The sequence below is a fragment of the Ambystoma mexicanum genome, chromosome 8, assembly GCF_040938575.1.
Source record: "Ambystoma mexicanum isolate Mex_15411 chromosome 8, UKY_AmexF1_1, whole genome shotgun sequence".
In the NCBI taxonomy this organism is placed as follows: Eukaryota; Metazoa; Chordata; class Amphibia; order Caudata; family Ambystomatidae; genus Ambystoma; species Ambystoma mexicanum.
The window spans coordinates 690,264,263-690,283,806 of record NC_090929.1 but is presented as its reverse complement, the minus strand read 5'-3'; the positions used below and the strand labels follow the sequence as shown (position 1 = coordinate 690,283,806).

Here is a 19,544-nt window from a genome sequence, read left to right as displayed (position 1 = left end):
TCTTTCATTTCTAATTGAGGAGGTGGAGCTCTCCAAACCAGCGCCAGCACCAGCAAACAAAATGCTGACACACCCGCAAGAGTGGGGCAGGAGTGGTCTGCTGTGGTCCGCCGTAGACCAAGGAGGTGAGAGGGACGTGACCGCCTCAAATGAGGTTCAGCAGCTCTGTTGGAATCCACGGTAACATACGCCGCCAAATAAGGCGCCTGTGCTCTGACACTGCCTATGGACTAGGGATAAGGCATAGTGAGCGGCCTGAGAGAGGGGAAAGGATTCAAGGTTTTGCTCGGAGGAGGACGGGGGAATTATAGTTTAAACTTTCCTGCAGACTTCAGAGATCGAGAGAGAGATGGTCACTGGTAAACAATGACATCAAACATCTATGCCACTACCTTGCCATTGTTGTACTACATATTTGACCGCACACTAGACCACTGTCAGCGGCAGGCAAGCAGTGCGTGGGCTGTGGGCTTGCACAAACTGGACCAATTTCACCATCCGGGCGGCAGTCTCAGAAATAATAATCCTCTCAGCTACTAAACTCGAGCCCCTGTCCCATGATTGTAGGGCGGCACGGGATACGGGGTGGGAGACTGACTAGGGCAGCCAGTTGGGTGTGCCCTGGGTGCTGCACTTAAATGTCTACTGGTTTTCTGCAAATACGTGGTTTTACACAGCATCGGGACGCCTCAGATTTAGGCTTTTGCAACTTTAATGACCACTCATTAATAGCCATGGAATTAAAAGGGCGCAACGCTTAGTAACGTGGTCGGCTAATCACCACCACCATTGCCACTGGAATACTCCACAATGCACTGACCCAATTTTGTCCAATTTTTAGGCAATTTTTTTATGAAATTGACTACAACACTGCTTATCTCTTTTTTTTTTAGGAAGGGACATTATGTGTTTTTATGAACCTGTATGCATTTTTAGGCTAACATTTGCTGCAAATTGATGTCCCTTCACCATAATTAGTATAAGTGTTTTTATCAGCTTAGTTGCATGTAGGCAGGTGTGCCCACCGTATGCCATTATATGCGGGCTCGTATATGCTTGCGTAGCCTGCATACCTGAGCCTACATTGTCTCTGCACTTGAGTTGCCACGGGAAACAGATTAATCTATGCATTTGTTAAGGGGAGGCACACTATTGCATACTTTGCACTTTTGCACATCTTGCACGCGTTGCCCAGCTGCTTAACCTGCACTTTTGCATCGCTTGCACTTTCGCGCAATTTGCACATTAGAGGTTTGTCGTGGCCAAACATAAGGCTAGAAATCAACCCCTGGCAGTGAACAAAACTAAAAAGGGCAAGCAAAGTCAAATTGGCCGTGATATGCAAGGGGCCCAAGTACCTCACCAAACTACCTTGAATTAATACTTAAAACAAATGGTAGGGAAAATTGAGGAGCGAATTTTGACTACCGAGAGGGCAATCGAAGTTGCATCTACCCACATAAGCGACCTGGAGGGCATATTAACACTTCCATCTTGTCCTAACTCCAGCCCCCACAGTGTACCTTGTATTAAGCCAAGTGATTCATTGGGGGCTGGATTCATTGGGGGCTGGAGCATCACATGTGTTAAATATGCCTGTGTTAGACCCTGTTTTAGACAAAGTGCCCTAGAAGGGGGCACTGAGAGTAGAGAATCATCAAACTCATCTCTTTTATAGGGAGACAACTCAGAATCCAGTGACTTTAAAATCCTGGAAGAAATGGTAGACAAGAAATTGGCTCCTGTATTAGCTGGCATCGCATTACTTAACGATTCTCTCAATATTTGACCATTTTAGACGATCTTATTAGAGGGATGAAGAATGATGTTTTGGAACTCACCCAGGCAGTCTCTACAAATAATGTGACTATTACAGGGTGTGGGGCTTTGGGCTCAGTTACTGTGGGACACTCAGCACTTCAGAATGAGGCTCAGGTGAATACGCAGCTTGTAAGCCCATTAGTCTCTACGCCGACTCACCAGCACTGGATTGGAATAAGGATGAATGAGGCATTAAGCGCTAAAGGCTATAAGGCAACCATCCCTCTCAAATTGGTTGCACAGCGGAATGTAACAACACCACGGGCAAATAAGTTGTAATTGATATCCCACCTGAAGCAGCACCATTGGTGCGAGTCATAACGAGTGTGCCCTTTTTGGCGGAAGGGGTGGAAGAGACTACAATCTCACTAATAAAAAAACGTCACAATGGATTAACACCCGCTTACCTGGTATGAAGATCAACCTCAGGGGTATCCTGATGGAAAGCAGAGTCTTGTGGATAGGCAACACTCCTAAACGGGGAGAGGAAGACTGTGTGATAGTCACAGCAGTTGCTCCAGCTCTGAAGGATTACTTGGTCTCTGCACTCAATCCCGCTCGGTCGAACAAGGGGAGTAACAATAACACAAGCAAATTTGTCCCCTTGGCTGCCTTTTACCCACCGCATACTAGCTCTTCAACTTCACAGCAGGCTGGGTTGGAGGTGTTAAAACGGAGGGGTGGGGTAAGCCGCCCCCCTACTAGGGGTGTAGGAGGTGCCTGGATAGAGGGAGGGGCAATTATCACTTTGAACCGCTTTGGCACTCTGGCAGGCATCGAGGAACTAGACTGACTAGGGACCTCTGAGGAGGGAATTCAAAACCCCTTGGACCAGAGGTGAGAATTCAAAATCCTTGGGCCTGAGAATGTCAATCAGTTGACCAGGGAACAGCCTGCTCAACCCTGACAGCTGGAACATAGCAGGGGCGGCATCAGCACTTGAAAGGAGGGACGTAGTGTCATATATGAGGTCTTATGACATCATTTTTTTGCAGGAAACCTGGGCTATGGCACCTATGCGCATGGACGGCTTTGTTTCATTCTCAGGTCCAGCACGTGAGAATAAAAGAGGCTGCTGCTATGGGGGGGATGGCAATTTTGATTAAATCATCCCTAAATTATAACATTGAGGTGAGGGAATTGAACCCCTTTACTCTCCAACATGTAATGGCCATACCCGAGCGGCGATATTATTTGCTGCTGGTTAACTTTTATATTAGTCCACATGCTTCAGAAACCAACCGGCTTCAAGTAATAAAAGACCTATTTGAGTCTAAACTCTTGGATCTGGCGAGTGAGCATACGGTAATGGTTTTGGGAGGAGACTTTAATGCAAAATTGGGCAATGGGATTCCAATTGACCTAGCAGATGCAGGCAAAGACTTTCCATATGGGAATGCTCGCACGCATTTGTCCGATGATCGAATGTGTGCCAGGGATTTACAACTGAACATGTGATTCATAGAATGGGAAATGCGTTCTCTGAATGGACGAGTATACTCTGATGTCCCTTGCAAGATCACATTCGCAAACACCCAGGGTTCATTAACTATTGATTACTTTTCCATGTCGACTGGAACTTAATTGAGGACTGTGTGGTCGTAGAGGAAATTGTTAGTGATCACTTTCCCTTGAGGCTGGTTTTAAGACAGGATCACCCTAATCTGCCCATTGTTGTTCTTCCACAATTAGATCTATGTGAAATCAACCCACACTCTAAGCACAGGGTAAAATGGGCAAAGTGTGATATGACAGAGACCCAACATAAAGCGTTGCCTACTATTTTGGAACAATTATGGAGGTCCCTGACAGAACTATTTCAGCACGATTTTAAAACATGCAAAGGGAAACCAACTGGCTGGTTTGACGATACGTGTAGGACTGCGCAGAGCACTTTAAAGGGGATTTTACGAAATAAGGATAGTACTAGGAGAGACGTCATCGGAGCGAGAGCCACTTGCAAAAAGTCAGCGGAATTCAGGAAAGATTTTTGGGAGAACCAAGCATGGGAAGAATTCCTCTTGACCCTCTCCAACAAATATTCTAAGAGGTTCTGGGACTTTATTGCAGGAGGACCACCACATAAGAGAGTAAACAGATGGGGAAAACTGTGTGGGAGCCAAAACAACTCAGACCAATTTACGTCCTTGTTCAAGGGTCAGGTACGAGGGTGGTGATCGGTGTTCCACATTACGGCTGACTTTGAAGAAAGTGGAAACAGCAGTCAAACAGCAATCGTGCTCCTGGCCTAGATGCAGTCCCGCAGATCTTTATAAGGGGGAATGGAATTGTGGGCTGAACTTCTGACTATTTGTTTCCATTGCTACTTGGAAACAGGAGTATACACACAATCATGGAAAAGTGCAATTACACACCCCATATTTTAAAAAGGTGACCCGAGAAGTCCCCTGGCCTACAGGACGATTTCATTGTGGGACACCTCCTTCAAGGTCTTTGGATATGCTGCCTTGCAAAACCTAGAGGATAGGACAAATCAATTTATTTGGCCTTCAGGACCTGAGCACAGCATTTTGATGGGGTGGATAGGGATCTACTATTGCAGGTGCTCGGGTCCATGGGCTGCCTGGCTGATGTTGGTAAAAGTGTTACAAATCATCCATGCGGACAATAGAGCCTGCGTTCGATTTGGAGAGCAGGGGCAATGCACAGGCTACTTTGAGGTAGGCTCAGGACTGCGCCAAGGCTGCACTGTAGCTCCAGTACCGTTTGCTCTGTCCATTAATGGTCTGTATAGGCTTCTGGTGGAGTCAAAGGCAGATTATCCTAGGGTGGGTACTAAAGCTCTCCCAGTATGGGCGTATGGCGGTGATACGGTTTTAATTGCCCGTGCCGCGAAAGCCCTACAGCAGTTAATAGATGTTTATACTCATTTTATGTTCGATTTGATGTTAACAGTTAACAGCAGCATATCAGCAGTGATGGCATGCATCCAAAGGAGGGGTTATCCCGCGGGTTTCTCAATTGGAATACCTGAGCATATGTTTAACTGAAAATTGGCGGGGCGGTCTCATGTGTAGAAACGGAGCATGAAAATGAAACAGATATTGGGTACTGGAACAGATGCAGGAGCAGGTGCTGGAGCTGGGCCCAGAAGAGAAGGGCTAAAAAGAAGAGAAGGCTGATGCGATGGTACCCCTTGCCGAGGCATTGGCATAATGGGGTCAGACTCCCTTGACCACTCTACTGATCAGAGTAAAAACCTGCTGGCAGGTTCTCCCCTGAACTGGTGTAGCGCGCTGGTGACCTCCTGGGGGAAAGCAGAGGGGCCAAGGGGAAAAGTGGTGTGGCCTTGGTGGGATATCCTTAGCTGGACTCATGTCCCTTACCAAATATGAGCCTTTAGGAAAAGAGGCGATGATTGGAGCCTGCTGTGCAGGAACGGTGCCGCCGCTGACGGGACTGCCGTCGGAACTGCCAACGGGGGTCTAGGTCGGTAAGGATTCCTCAGGCGTGGTAACCGGAGTAGTGGCAAAGGTGATGGTCATCAATGAGCCTCTTGCTGTGATCAAAACTGTGGACGAAAGACCAGTTGTCGCCAATGAGGTACTCGTCGACGGAGGGCTCGTCGACAGGGCAACGGTCTTGATGGAAGAAGTAGTCGACGAGGCACGTGTTGTTGATGGTGGAAACGCTGACCGGTCCTTGGCCGACTTGCCCTTTGAGGAAACCTTGTGTTCGGCCGATGATGTCAACTAATTTCGCGTGGGCGGAACCAGCCTGCCTGACAGTATGCTAACCGTGGACAGAGCCGGTGATGGAGCCCGTCCTCTCTCTGATCTGGATCCCGCAGCCACGGCGACAGTCGACGAAGAAGGCGTTGGCGCGTGTGACGATTTTGCTTTCTTTTGGATCTTCACCAGAGAAGCATCCTCAAAGGACCTCAACCTCTTTTTGTCAGGAGCATGCTCTTTGGACCTGCTGGGCCGGAACAGGCATGACTATGCCCAAAGGCCACGTCAGAGGTCTTCCCCTTCCTCGACCCATGCCACGAACCTCTGATGGTGGTTCTTCCGTGTCTTGGAAGAGAAGGCCTGGCAAATCGAACATCCGTCTGCATTGTGGTCGAGATGTAGGCAGTAAAGGCACCTGAGGTGCCGATCTTCGATGAAGATGTTCTTCAGGCGGCCCTCAAGAGAATTTTCTTCATGGCGTCCGCCATGGTGTTGAAGAAAAGGACCAAGCCTGGGCCTGTGGCGACCATGGGTTGGAGATCTGGCAATGGACTAAGGATCTCATCCAGCAACGAGTCCCAGCCGCCGTAGTTACAATGTGAATGAAGATGAAGATTCAAGACTAATTCCCCACCAAAATAGGCAAAAAAACAGCAAAAAGTTGTCAAATTTCAAGGAATGAAACACAAGGATTCCCAAAACGAGAAATGTGCAGTTCAAATCTGAAGATGGCCACCAGGGGTGGTACTTAGGAGGAACAGTGTCATTGGCTGGGGCAGTAGGACACAAAGTGACAGAAGCGATGAGCCGTTTTTAGCTTAAAGCTAAACTGCTTTCATTTTAATTTTACAGAGGATTCCCAGTCTAACGACGGGGAATATTCATGAGCATGTGAATCCATGCAAGACTCCATGTTGGAGAAGAACGAGTTTAAAATGACTGGAGATGCAAGACAGAGTGAAAGGTGTTCAGGTGTGGTCACAAGGTGTGGAGGTGGACAGAGACCAGACAGAGGACGCAAAGTGGAGCAGAGTGCTGAAGAGCCTGTGGAGGAGTTGGAGAAAGGCAAGGTATTGGGGGAGTATGATACCCAGTGGGAAGACTACAGCTGTGATTGGGAGAGTACGTGAAAGTGAGTGGTGAATGGGTATAACAGGTAGTAAGGGGGTAGTGAGAGCATGTATAGGGTTAAGGCGAGATGGTGTGGTGAAGGTTAGTGAGAAAAAGAGAGGAGGGGAGAGGGAGAAAGAGGGAGAGAGGGAGAGAGGGAGGGAGAGGGAGGAGGGAGATGGGAGAGAGGGGAGGAGAGAGAGAGAGAGAGAGAGAGAGAGAGAGAGAGAGAGAGAGAGAGAGAGAGAGAGAGAGAGAGAGAGAGAGAGAGAGAGAGAGAGAGAGAGAGAGAGAGAGAGAGAGAGAGAGAGAGAGAGAGAGAGAGAGAGAGAGAGAGAGAGAGAGAGAGAGAGAGAGAGAGAGAGAGAGATCTGAAACCCTCAGGGATCTCCTTGCCGGACAAATCGTAACATTCCAAGATGCAGAGAAACGATCCATCGAGACGGGGTCTGTTGATAGGCAGGGCACATCACCCCCACCCTCTGGTCCTCCTCTGGCTCCCTGTTGGGTGACAGGCCACTTTCAAAGCGTAGTGCATCACCCACTGTGCCCTCCACAAGACAGGCCCAGAATACCTTCAACAAAAACTCACCCATTACCAACCCAACAGAAGCCTCCATTATTGTTCATCATCCCAAATCACCTATTTCTTCGCCCTTATTTTTTGTGCCCAAGAAGGAAGGTACCTTGAGGACCTGCATAGATTATCAGGCCTTGAATAGGGTCACCATCAAAAATAGGTTCCCACTACCATTAATTTCTGTATTGCTGGACCAGGTGAAGGCAGCTAAGATATATACTGAGCTGGATTTGAGAGGTGCCTATCACCTTATTAGAGTCAAAGAGGGTGATGAGTGGAAGACCGCTTTCCGGACTAAATTCGCTCTGTTTGATATTTGGTCATGCCTTTCGGATTATGTAACACCCCAGCAGCCTTCCAACACTTCATGCAGGAGGTGTTGCACAAGTTTTGAATTTATTTGTAATAGTTTACATTGATGACATTTTGATTTACTCCGAGTTTGCCGAATAGCATGTTTTGCATGTAAAGGCGGTGTTGAGGAGGTTGCAGGAGTATCAACAGTTTTCAAAATTGGGTAAATGTGAGTTCCACACTACTAGAGCAGAATTTCTAGGATTCATTTTGACACCTACTGTGGTGGTCATGGCTGAGAGGAAGGTTCAGGCGGTAACCAAGTGGCCATCACCCCACTGTGTGAGGACATTCAGTCATTCCTGGGTTTGGCAAATTTATATCGCAGGTTCAGTCAGGATTTCTCAGCCACTATTACCCCCATTACGAGATTCTTAAGAAAGACAAGCAAATTCGAGTGGGACACAGAGGCGGAGGAAGCATTTCGGAAGTTGAAACAAGCATTTACCAAGGCCCCGATCTTGCAGCCTTCAGATCTGGAGAGACCGTTTCAAGTGGAGACAGATGTCTCCAATATGGCCATTGGGGCCGTGTTGTCACAAGTAGATCAGGAAGGACATATGCATCCAGTGGTCCATTTATCACGTAAATTGACAAACTGCAAACAGAATTATGCCATCACGGATAAGGAGCTCTTCAAGAATGGTGACACTACTTGATGGGGGCCCGGCATTATGTGGTGGTTATTACTGACCATAACAATTTTCAGTATTTAAGTATCAAAGTCCCCGCCAATTACATTGGTCTCAATTTCTTGAGGTATTTGCCTTCATGGTCACGTATCGGCCCGGGAGGAGTAATGGGAAGGCCGATGTCCTGTCCGGACAAGAGAATACAGAGGGGCAGTGTCTGGTGGAGAGAAGTATCTTACCAGTGGATAAGATTATGGGGGCAGTAATGGAGGATATGCTGTGGGAGGCGCGCAAGGGTTTTCCTAGAAAAGGTGGCAGGAGTGGTTGCGGGGAAGCAGAGTGAGGAGCATTAAGGAGGGGTTGCCTTATCAGGAAGGAAAGATTTTTCTTCACACAGAGACTTTGTGGAAGAAAGCGTTGTTTTGATGCCACAAGTCCTCTCTGGCAGGTCATGCAGGAAGAAGGAAGACAAGATATGGTGCAGCAGTATTTTTGGTGGGAGGGCCTAACTGCTGATGTGCATGATGAGTTGCATTGTGAGACCTGTATGAGATCGAAGTCTGATAATTTGAAAAAGGCAGGATTGCTGCAACCTTTGCCTACTCCGGAGGAGCCTTGGTCATGTTTGTCTAAGGATTTTGTTACTGAAGAACTACCCAAGGATGGGCAGTTTGATACATCTGGGTGGTGGTGAACTATTTGACTAAGCAGGCGCATTTCATTCCTTGTGAAGGAATTCCAAGTGTGGGCACGTTAGCTGAATTATTCTTACATGTGGTGAGATTGCATGGGCTACCAGGAACCATAGTGTCAGATCGGGGTTCTCAGTTTACGGCCAGGTTTTGGCATGCTTTCTGTAAGATGCTCAGCATCTCCTGTGCCTTGTCCACAAGCTACCATCCTCAAACGGACAGGCAGACTGGGAGAATAAATCAAACCATGGAACAGTATTTGAGATGTTTCTTGGCGGAAATTCAGTCATCTTGGGTGCGGGCCTTGTGGCTGGCGGAGTTTGCTATAACAATACTAAACATGAATCACTGGGTATATCCCTGCATTTCTTTTTATACGGACATGACTGCAAGATGTTGCTGGAGCAGTTTCCGGCACAGGATAGGATACCTGCAATTACTGAGCGTGAGCAGGAGCTTGTGGTCATCAGACAGAAGGCACGCCAACATCCATACAGGGCCAAGCAGGCCTATAAGAAACAGGCAGATCGGAGGAGATGGGGGAGTCATAAGTATGGTGTAGGGGGTTGTGTCTGGTTGTCCACTCATCTTATCAGATTGACCAGGTCTTGCAAATTGCTACCTCGATTTATTGGGTCATATACCATTGTAAAGTGTATTTCAAAAACAGTTTGTTTGTGATTGCCTTTGCATATGAGGGTACATCCTGTGTTTCACGTTTCTTTGGTTAAACCCGCAGCTCCTGGTGTAGCAACACAGAAGTCCCCTGGGGTGATGCGGGATGGTCAGGAAGAATTCGAGGTGCATCTTATTTTGGACTCCAGGCGGCGTGGCAAGAATTTATGGTATCTGCTTTCCTGGGTAGTTTAGGGTCCGGAGGAGGACTCTACTTTTCACAGATATTTCTCACGCCCCTCACTTGGTAAGGGCTTTTCATCTCGCTTACCTGGACAAGCCTGGTCCTGGAAGGGGGCCTGGGAGAGGGTGTAATGTGAGGAAAAAAGGAATGGGGCACGGAGGCTCAATGTTCAGTCCGCTTGGATCGGGAGACTACAATTCCCATGAGGCAACGGGGATATGCGCATGCGCGCAAGAAGGACTTCCTATAAAGCCCCTCCCCGCCCCATGCTGCTTGTTGGTGATTTTGACATATGGCATGGGCCGTAGGAGTTCGGGCAGGACTAAGGATGGCAGCAGGAGGACGGTGAGCATGCACGACAGGGACCGGCAGAGAAGGCATCAGGAGAATTCCCTTGTGATGCGCAAGGTTACCACTCAGACCGCGGGTTTGTCCCGCTCAAGGCTTGATCTTCAAAGCCTGGTGGGGAGAAGGCAGTGACCCCCCCCCCAGGTCTCAGTTAAGTGCTTCACGTTGGGTGTCTTGGTGTGCTGGTGGGGGAGGACACGTGGGAGGAAAAGACTATGACCAGAATAAAGTCTCCGGCAAACTCTTGAGTTTAAAACAGGACCGTTTCATCTGGCATACGAAACGTTCCTTTTCTTGTTTGCTCAGCAAGTCCAATGGAAAATGCTAAGAAGCAAACGTGTTAGGGACAGGGGCTAAGGACACTGCTATGTTCATTGTGTGCATTAACAGTACGTCCTTGCTTACTGCTATGCTTTGCCATGTTTTTCTGTGTTTAGCAAGCATGTTAATGCTAAGGGAGTACACTATGGTCTCTTATCCATGTGTCCATGTACTGCTTATGTAGAAGCTTGTTCTGGTCCTTCTGGTGCTATGTTGTTTGTGTAGTTGCTTGCTAGTTATGTCATGATTCACTGCATGTTTGCTTCTTCATGTAAGCATAGTCCTAATCAAGAAGGAGGGTACTCAAGCTGATCAAGGGACGGAACACTGGTATTTTGGAGGTCGGGGGCAACAGGACAATTCAAGTGTGTTTCATTACGTATTGTATGTACCTTTCCTTAATTCCCCAATACCCATCCACTATGCAAGATCCTTACCCTCATTCTGGTTACCCTATACACCCCCTTCCCTATCCACAACTTCTCCCTAACCCTCTCCCCCCCCCATTGGCTGCCTCAAGATAACCTGTTATACAAAATCAGGAGCCTGTGCCAACCAAGGTGGGAGGGGTCAACTGCACTTGGCTTCCGTGTCATGAAGGAGTTGTGAGATACTCCAGGTGTATGACAGTCCGCAATCCTGTCCTTATCCTCATATTCTAAAATTAACTCTAATGTGCTAAGTGCAATGTCTTTGGCTCTCAAAGTGCACAAATGTTCAAGTTCAACAAAAAGGTTAAAATCCAACAAACAGGTACCAAGTAGAAATTGTTGACAGTTCCAGGGAATGACTCCCTTTCCCAGGTTCCTCTCCACCACAACACAGGTTTAAATGTATGTTCAAATTCTTTATATTTCAAGAGGATGACCCCTTACTCTTGATATTACAATTTACTCTGGGGGAAATGACTGTTTTCCCAAGGTCATTTCCACATTCAAGCTAATGCACGACCCTAAGAGCGTATATCTTCCATGGGATTCTTCCTTTAAAACAACTCAACTCTAGGGCGGGTACCAGACTTACATAAACACCAGGTATACTCTCCTGCCAGGTTTTCCGTTACAGTTCTTTAAAACAACTTGGGTGCGGGTCCCAGACTTGCAAGACATCTGGTATACTCTCCTGCCAGATTCTTTATTACAATTATTTCATACAACTTTGGTGCGGGTCCCAGACTTGCAGATGGCCTGGTGTACTCTCCTGCCAGAACTTTGTGTTTCACGGTTCATATACGTTAAGGACAAGGGGGCAAGTGTCTTTCCCAAGTTGCTTTTGTTCTCAAACTTGTTATTGTTTTCAATGGGACTCTAAAGCTGACAAGTAATTCAACCAGAAGCTCTCTTTGTTCCTCCACTCTGGTAAATTAATTCACTCTTTCAGTCTCTGTACTTCAGGCCCGGCTTCCCATCCCTCCACCATGGGCTTACCGGTATTAGAGGATTCTTCTTTAAGCTGCTGCTCCCGTTCGGGTGCTCTTCACTGCTTCTGCAGCACTCCCGATACGTTTCCCTGACAGCGGCACTGAGCATCCTTGCTCTGCACGCCGGACCAAAGCTCAACTTGGTTTTCCATTCCCTGCCATGTGTCTTCCTCTCTGGCAGCTCTGCTGGCTACTGGTGGCGGTCCCCTGAGCGGAAGGTACCAAACCTGCTTTTCGGCTTTTTTTCTCCTTCCTGGCAGACTTCGCCTGTCACAGCCTCATATACCTTCTGCCGCCCGCTCACCCGGCTGGGATAGAGTGTCTAGTCTGCTGCCTCTCTCGCCACCATCACTCCAGGATACAGTATCGGGTTGGGACGCCATCGTCTTCTGGTTTGCCGCTGCCGCACTGCCTGTCATGTCTGCCTACGGCTCTCAAGTTGGTCCCTCAAGAACTCCTTTTGCTCTCAGCTGTTCTTTTTTTAAACTCCTGCTTCAATGAAGGGAGATGCTCAGAGCCAATCGGTTTTCCCCAAACACTAGATAGCTCCCTTTTGTTCAGTCAGGGGATCTTCATGTTGGCAGTCCACTTTCTCCTATCAGTCTTTCTTATTCTGTTCGACACAGAATATGGGAGGATATTGTCAGCAGACCTTACGGGTTGCTATGAGGGATTTGAACAGTATGCAATGAAGGCATGAGGAATGGAGGGCCGTGAGAAAGCAGAAGGTATTCATACGTCTAGTCCAAAAGGATCTTCTGTTCAGGTGGACAGGGAAGGGCCATCGCTCTTGGATCCTGACCCTGCGGGTCGACTAGCGAGGGAGGATCACCTGGGCGGAGGGTCCCTGCGAACCAGGAACAGAGTGCCAGAGGATGAGACACAGTATCCCCCCTTTTCTGACAGTGATATAATTTACCCTCCCTCAGCTTTTGTAGGATATTGTTGTTCTTATCCTACTTCTCCTCCTAAGGTGAAGGCCAGTACTGGGAGGAAGATTATCCCAAGAGTAATGCAGGTTACCTATGAAGAGTGCCGTTATAGTACCTGGCTGAAGAAGAGGGAGCGTGAGATTTATAGATCTGTAGGTCAGGCACATCCCAATAATTGTCCTGAATGTGGTCAGGCAAACAGTGATAATTGTGCACACCTGAAACTACTTTAAGAGGAAGAGGTGTATAAAAGGAGGGGCCCAAGTTTGAAGAAGAAAAGTGTAGCAGGCGTGAATGCCACAGCAGAAAAGACAGCACAGCTCGTGGAAAACTGGAGAACGGGACGCTGAGATGCTAGAGGAAGACCCTATGCAGTGATGTGTTGGTGTGTGGCTAGGGAGCCGTGTCTCCAGGAAACCGGAGTCTGAGAGCAAGAAGGGAGCCGTGAAGTTGGGCGGTCCCTTTTCCATGTCCAAGGAGTGCTTGTTCCCCTGAATGGAGGAGTCCTTGACAGGTGTCTGAGGGGCAGGCGATAAGACTCTGACCTCAAGTCCCAGAAAGCAGCTGACTACAAACAAGAACGCAGCAACAGGTGAGTTTCAAAGAGTTGTGCTGAAACCCCGTGGGCATAAGAAAAGTTAAGACATTACAATTCATCAGGAGCGCTCGCGTGCAGCCTGCATGTCACCGAAAGCCTCCACATGTATTTGATTGAGAAGCGAAAGCACTACATTGTATCAGGAGTGCTCGCGTGCAACCAGTATGTCTTCAAAAGCCCCCAATCGAAATAAACTATAAGACGCTGGCAGTGTAAACGGGAAGCCGAGCAGAGCCAGCGAAGTGGGAGCAAAATACCAAATGAGAAGATATGTTAAACCAGCAAACCCAATGGCAATGGGGCAAAAAAAACCTGCCAGCTGGATCATGGGCCGCTGCGACTGCACCTCTGGCCCCAGCGACTTGGCGGTCGCCTTAGAGGCTTGCAACTTCTGAGGCGAATTGGCTTTGGTACAGATCACGTTCATGCCATTGAAAGGCATGTCCAGGAGATTTTCTTGCAAGTCAGTTTTCAGCCAAGAAAAAAGCTGCAAGACTGTCCGGGTGGCCACAGACCTTGCGAAGCAGTCGGGTGGGTCCACGCCATACTGAAAAATCTGGTGTGAGGCTTCTTTGCTCTCTTTAATAAAGGCTTCAATGCCTTCCTGCATCTCCTCCTCGGGATGTGCTCAGCAGCTTCAGCCATCACTGACCACAGGCCAAAAGAAAATGTGGCCAAAGCACAAGAGACTTTGATGCACACGACACCAAGACTCGACAAGCTGAACATCTTCTTACCCCCATGCGTCCAATCTCTTGCTCTCCTTGTCTGGAGGCAAAGCCATAAAAGGGGTGGTTTTAAGATTCAACATAGCAGACTGAACCACCAAACTCTCCTGGGAGGCATGGGCACAAAGAAACAAGGGCTTATAAGGGGCCGGCCTCTGGTTCTTGGCCAGGTCACAGTCCACTATGAGAACTCACACCGGCTTGGGCCACAGTTCCATCGCTGGCCCCTCTACTGCCTGATTGGAAGGCAACACAATCTCCTTTCTAGGACCCTCATCCAAGATGTACAACATATCATACTGCACCTTTCAGACGTGAAAGGGGCGACAGCCTTAAGGTGTCAACCACCCTTTCACCATCATGCAATGGAAAGCTGCCTGTAGTCTGCTAGGGGTGGCAGCAGGGATCATGTCAACCACTGGCGATGGGTCCAGGCCACCTGCCTCCTGCAAGTCGGCTGCCAGAGCCACCAAACCACCCTGTTCCCCATAAAACTCCTCTGGGAAGTCTCTCACTTCCCTGGGGTGGAAGGGTTCCAACCCGGAAGGGACAGGATCCCCTACCTCATCATAAATGTCCTCCAACTAGGACATATATGCCCTTCTGGGTAGCAGGAGATCTTTTTTGGGACTGCAGTGTCATTGGCACCAGACTGCGCCACTAGACAAGGAGCATATGTCAGGGGACAAACGTCCAGAGACGGAATGGTGTGCCTCTTTGCCGCTATCTTGTCACGTCTCCTCGCGGACTCCCTAAAAGCTCTAGTAAGCACAGTAGGATCCATCGGCTCGCCAAAGCCATCCAGGCTGGGGTCAAAGATGACGGTATGGATGTCGTGACCACTGGGTCGGGCCAAAACTGCCAGCCAGGGGACTTTGCGAAGATGTCAAGCATCTTCATTCGGAATTCTTACCATTCCTGTGGAGTAGAGGATTGGGTGGGAAAAGGTACCCGAGTGGCCTCTTTCTCAGGGCCGTCCTTCGAGTGGTGGCTCTTCTTCGTCAAAGACAAAGAAGAGTGATGCTGCAAAGAACCTCTGGGTGATCTCTACCTCTTGATGTGCTGCTTCTTCTTCTTCTTTTTGACAGGGGGCATTCATCGGTGCTGCGGTTCATGCCCAACAACCTCAAATGGGTCGGCTCATCACCTTTCTCCTTGGGGACGAAGGTGAAAAGCTTTGCTTTCTGCTCTCGAAGTGCCTTCAAATGCATCAATTGGTCCTGCACGTCGTGGTCTTCACCAATGCAGTAAAGGCATATGCAGTGCCAGTGCGACACAGACATCTGATGCCTGAAATCCATGCACGGTTTGAACCCCAAAGACCTTGTCGGATTCGGCATTGTGACGAATATGAGAGACGTAGCAATCGAATTCCGTAAGAGATAGAAGAGCAGTGTTCCTAGAGCGAGCGGGAAAAAAGGAACATAGGTCACAGGGTCTCTATATATACTGACCCTGATGTCATGTCGAGTGCGGGCGAGTCTGGTGGGGCAGACACAGAGGCGTACTGCGCCCCCCTGCCAGCAGAGCCCCTGGCGCCGGGAGATAGATATCATACATGAGGAATCCATAGGGAGGAAGGCATCCATTAGAAATCAGAATATCAAGTAGGTTTGAAGAGACTCCGACATTAGTTTTGAAGATAATTGGAAGAGGAAAAGGTGACCACGACTGAAAATGCACAAATGAGAGTCTCTACGCATAGACACACTCACCGGCAAATGTGTACTATAGAGGGGTGTCAGAGAAAGTTGGGAAGCACGTAGATCCTCCGCTGCTGTCTTCTTCCAAATGTGCACATTGCTTCAATCACAAATGTCAGGCAGACTATGAAAACTCGATCCAGTGAGGGCGTAGTCTACCAGGCTGAGGGCAGCTCTTGACCAGCTAGAAAGTAACAAATCCCATTCCCAAACATGGAAGGGCTTTTACCTGAAGAGCTGCTGAATCAATACAAACCTATGTTGCGGGACTAGTCCCTTACAAAAGGGAATGGGGTTGGAGTCCAGAGAGAGTGGATGTGTCGGGAAGGAGCATGTTGGAGGCAGAAAGCACTGGCAAGAAAAGCAATGGAGAGGGGAGGAGCTGAATATGTGTAAAGGAGTGGAGGTTGGTGAAAGCAGAGGGAAAAAGAGTATCACATGGCAATATAGGAGACAGTGGTGACACAGGAGGAGATGACGTTAGTTGAAAGTACAGGGGTTTCCAGAGGAGGCTAAAGAAATACTGGAGAAAGTGGGGGTTGGAGTACCTAAAGAGTAGAAGGGGGTGAGAGGAGAGAGTGAGAGAGAAAGAAAGGGGGACAAAACAACATCAATGGGAGAGAAAAGTATGAGAATGTATAGCCTAGGAAGGCTACACATGAAGAGAAAGTTCCCCAGGTACATCACACTGCCAGGGGTGGATGAGCGGGGAGGAGGAAAGAGCATGTAGCAAACCGTTGAGGAAGCAAATGGAGACCACCCTTCTTTAGTAACAGTTTCCGTAAATACTTGCCTCCTTAGGCTTTATGTATAGCACCTGCATGCCTTCTTATTGTTCCTAAATTTAGATATGTAAGGTGGGTGTCTGTTCATTTTTGATTCAGGCTGCTAAGCTCTGGAACTCCTGACCAGCTTCAGCCAATTGTAAACCATCTAGAATTTAGACGTAGTTTAACCAAACCTTTGTTCCTGCTCCGATGCCTCTTTTTTCCATCTTTCTTTGAGACTTGGAGAGGTATTTCTACATTCTTGTCCAGCGCCACAAAGCCTTTTCAACGCAATTGTGTGCACTTCACATGTCCCGTTACCAAACCATACCAGTGTGTTGTTTTCCCAAGGAACAAGAACGATGCAAAGCAGAAAAGAGGACAAAAAAGAGAAGGATTGGAAATCAGTGTCAACCTATATCTAGCCAGTCTGATGGATCACACCCAGCAACAAGCTTTGGGGTTGGAGCTAGGTGGTTTCCAGCCTCCTGCCAATCACTTCCAATGTGTGAACAAAAGTGATCCGAACAGTGCAAAAGGATCACCACAATCAAGACAAACAAGGAACCCAGAAGAGATACCAAAGTCGTCCATGGGATACTCAAACACCCAAGACTGTGATGATTGAAACTTTCAAGGAGTGCCAGGTGGGAGCCCGCATTGCAGATGTGTTTTGATCTTACGTCTTTTTACTTTGTTCAACTTCAAGAAGAAGTTATCCTGTTACTTTATTTCAAGATGATGCCATTTTGTGGTGAACAGACCAAATCCATACTTTGTTGAACCCAACTCTTCTGGTTTATTTTTTAAAATGCCACTTGGCTTGATGACACCACCCAGTAACCAAACTCAATATGCATTGTAAGTATACTAGTTCAATACAGTACCTGTTTGGAAGCCCCATTCTGGGGTGATCCTTGAGGTAGCAAGCTGCCTTTTTTTACTGAAGAAAAATTAGTGCTTGCTGCTGTTGAAGCTTTAGGGAATGGGAAAGGAGGGGATGGTTGTCCAACCATAGCTTCGCCCTGAGCGTGAAACAATCTGTCTCGTAGCTGCTGAATCCAACACTGAAAGAAACCATACAAAAGCATCCGATTAGTACAGAAAACTAATTCAATGCAATCAATTTGCCTTAATTCTTTATCAAGTCTGTGCAACTAATTGATGAGGCAGAAACTGTGGGTTTACTCCACTGTGCATTTGTAAAAAGAATTTGCAAAGAAGGATGAAACATGGAAAAATGTTATGAGCTTGAGCATTAACCCAAGAGAGCAGAAATTGCCCGATTCACCATGCTTTGAGCACACACCCTGCCTCTGCTCAGATTCAAAACTTTCCCAGGCAAGTTTAATTGCAACTGTACCATGTGATGAATCTGATGAGATCATCCCTAAGACCCCAACATGGGCCTCCTCTTTTTTTTTTAAATACATCTTTATTGAACGGTTAAAATCATCATATCATCAAACCACATTGGTACCGTGCAATATTACATTAAATCACTGATAATTACACTGCAGGGTATATGCTGTACCGGTTGGGGTACATCTACCAGCCCACTTGTCCCGGTGCCTCCACCCCACCTCTCCAAAGGCAAACAAAAAGAAGGGAGGAAGACCCCCAGCCGGGTGGTCTCTGTCCCCTCTTGTTTATACAACCTTTCAATTTGGAGCAGTATCTCTTGACAACAGCTAAGTTGTGAAAGGGCCCAGATATTGTTCAGTCTATTCTGCTGTCCAGAGAGGGTTGCATATTCCCAATCAGTGTCGCTCAACCCAGTTAGATCTCTCAACCATTTAGCCACATCTGCCAGGGATGCATTAGTCCACTTCATCAGGATGCATCTTCTGGCTACTATCATGCAGGTTGCTAGAAATTTACGATATTGTTTTGGTACCCCAGGTGACCACCCAAACATCCTGCACAACATTGTACATGGAAGTACATGCCCCAACATCTCTGCCATACTCCTGACCACTGCTTCCCAGTAGGGTCGCAACTTAACACACGAACACAACATGTGCACAGTGTCTGCTGGATCTACGGTACATCTTGGGCACCTAGCCGTTTTAGTATTATCATACTTGTGTATCCGTGCGGGTGATATATACGCCCTATGGAGGGTTTTAAGACATATTTGTTGCAGTCTAGAGCGGAGGGATCCCAAATGCGTAATGCCACACATCACCTTCCACTGTTTGTCAGTGAAGGTCTCCCCAAGAGTCTTCCTCCCACCTAATTCTGCAGCAGACGCAGTCTCGTTTTGAGTTTGCCCGGACGATCTTGTATATTGACGAGATCACGCCTCTACAACCAGGGGAGCATCTAATGTATTGCAATAGTGGATTTGTGTGTGGGATTGTGGGGAATGCCGGGGACCACTCTCTAAAGGCTGCCTTCATCCTGAAATATTGCTATCTACGGTGGAACCCGCTACCCATCTTCTCAACAAATCGTTCCTGCGAGACAAACACCCCATTCGGATACATGTCTTCTAGTCGTGCGATACCCGCCCCCTCCTGTGACAGGGCCACATCGTAGGTCAGTGCCAGAGGTTCTATTTGCCATAGTTAGATGTCCGGGTCAAACGGATGTCCCACCCAAAGTCTTGTGAAGGCTCTCCTCCAGGCGTGCACTCTACAAGCCAATGGATCTATTTTACATTTGCCTGCAACCTTGCCTGAGATCAGTACCCGTTGTAGAGAGTTAGGGCTGACTGAGCCCCTCTCTATGCATAAATGGGGCATCCAGAACTGGGCAAAAAATATCTGAGCCGCCAAAAAGTATGCCTCGACGTCCCTCCCTCTTCCCATGTTAGTGTCAGCACCTCCCAGCCTATCCGTGGGGCTTTCGGGTCACCAAGCCAGCATAATCAGGTGAGAAAGCACTTCACGGAAGTAGCTCGCTCCTGGCCATACCGGTATGTTTTGAAACATGTAGAGGAGGTTGGGGATTATTACCATTGACATGGGCCTTCGCTCATGTGG

At 48.0% G+C, this 19,544-nt stretch overlaps 1 protein-coding gene across 4 annotated transcripts in view; it reads right to left on the bottom strand.

The window, feature by feature from the left end:
• Window positions 1–19,544, bottom strand: part of SEC31B (SEC31 homolog B, COPII coat complex component) — a 2,991,081-nt gene that overhangs the window by 543,242 nt on the left and 2,428,295 nt on the right. For all 4 annotated transcript variants that reach the window (XM_069610491.1, XM_069610490.1, XM_069610492.1 and 1 more), the window contains one exon: window positions 17,445–17,624. In XM_069610491.1, the coding sequence (XP_069466592.1) occupies window positions 17,445–17,624 (180 nt within the window). The remainder of the gene's footprint in view (window positions 1–17,444; window positions 17,625–19,544) is intronic.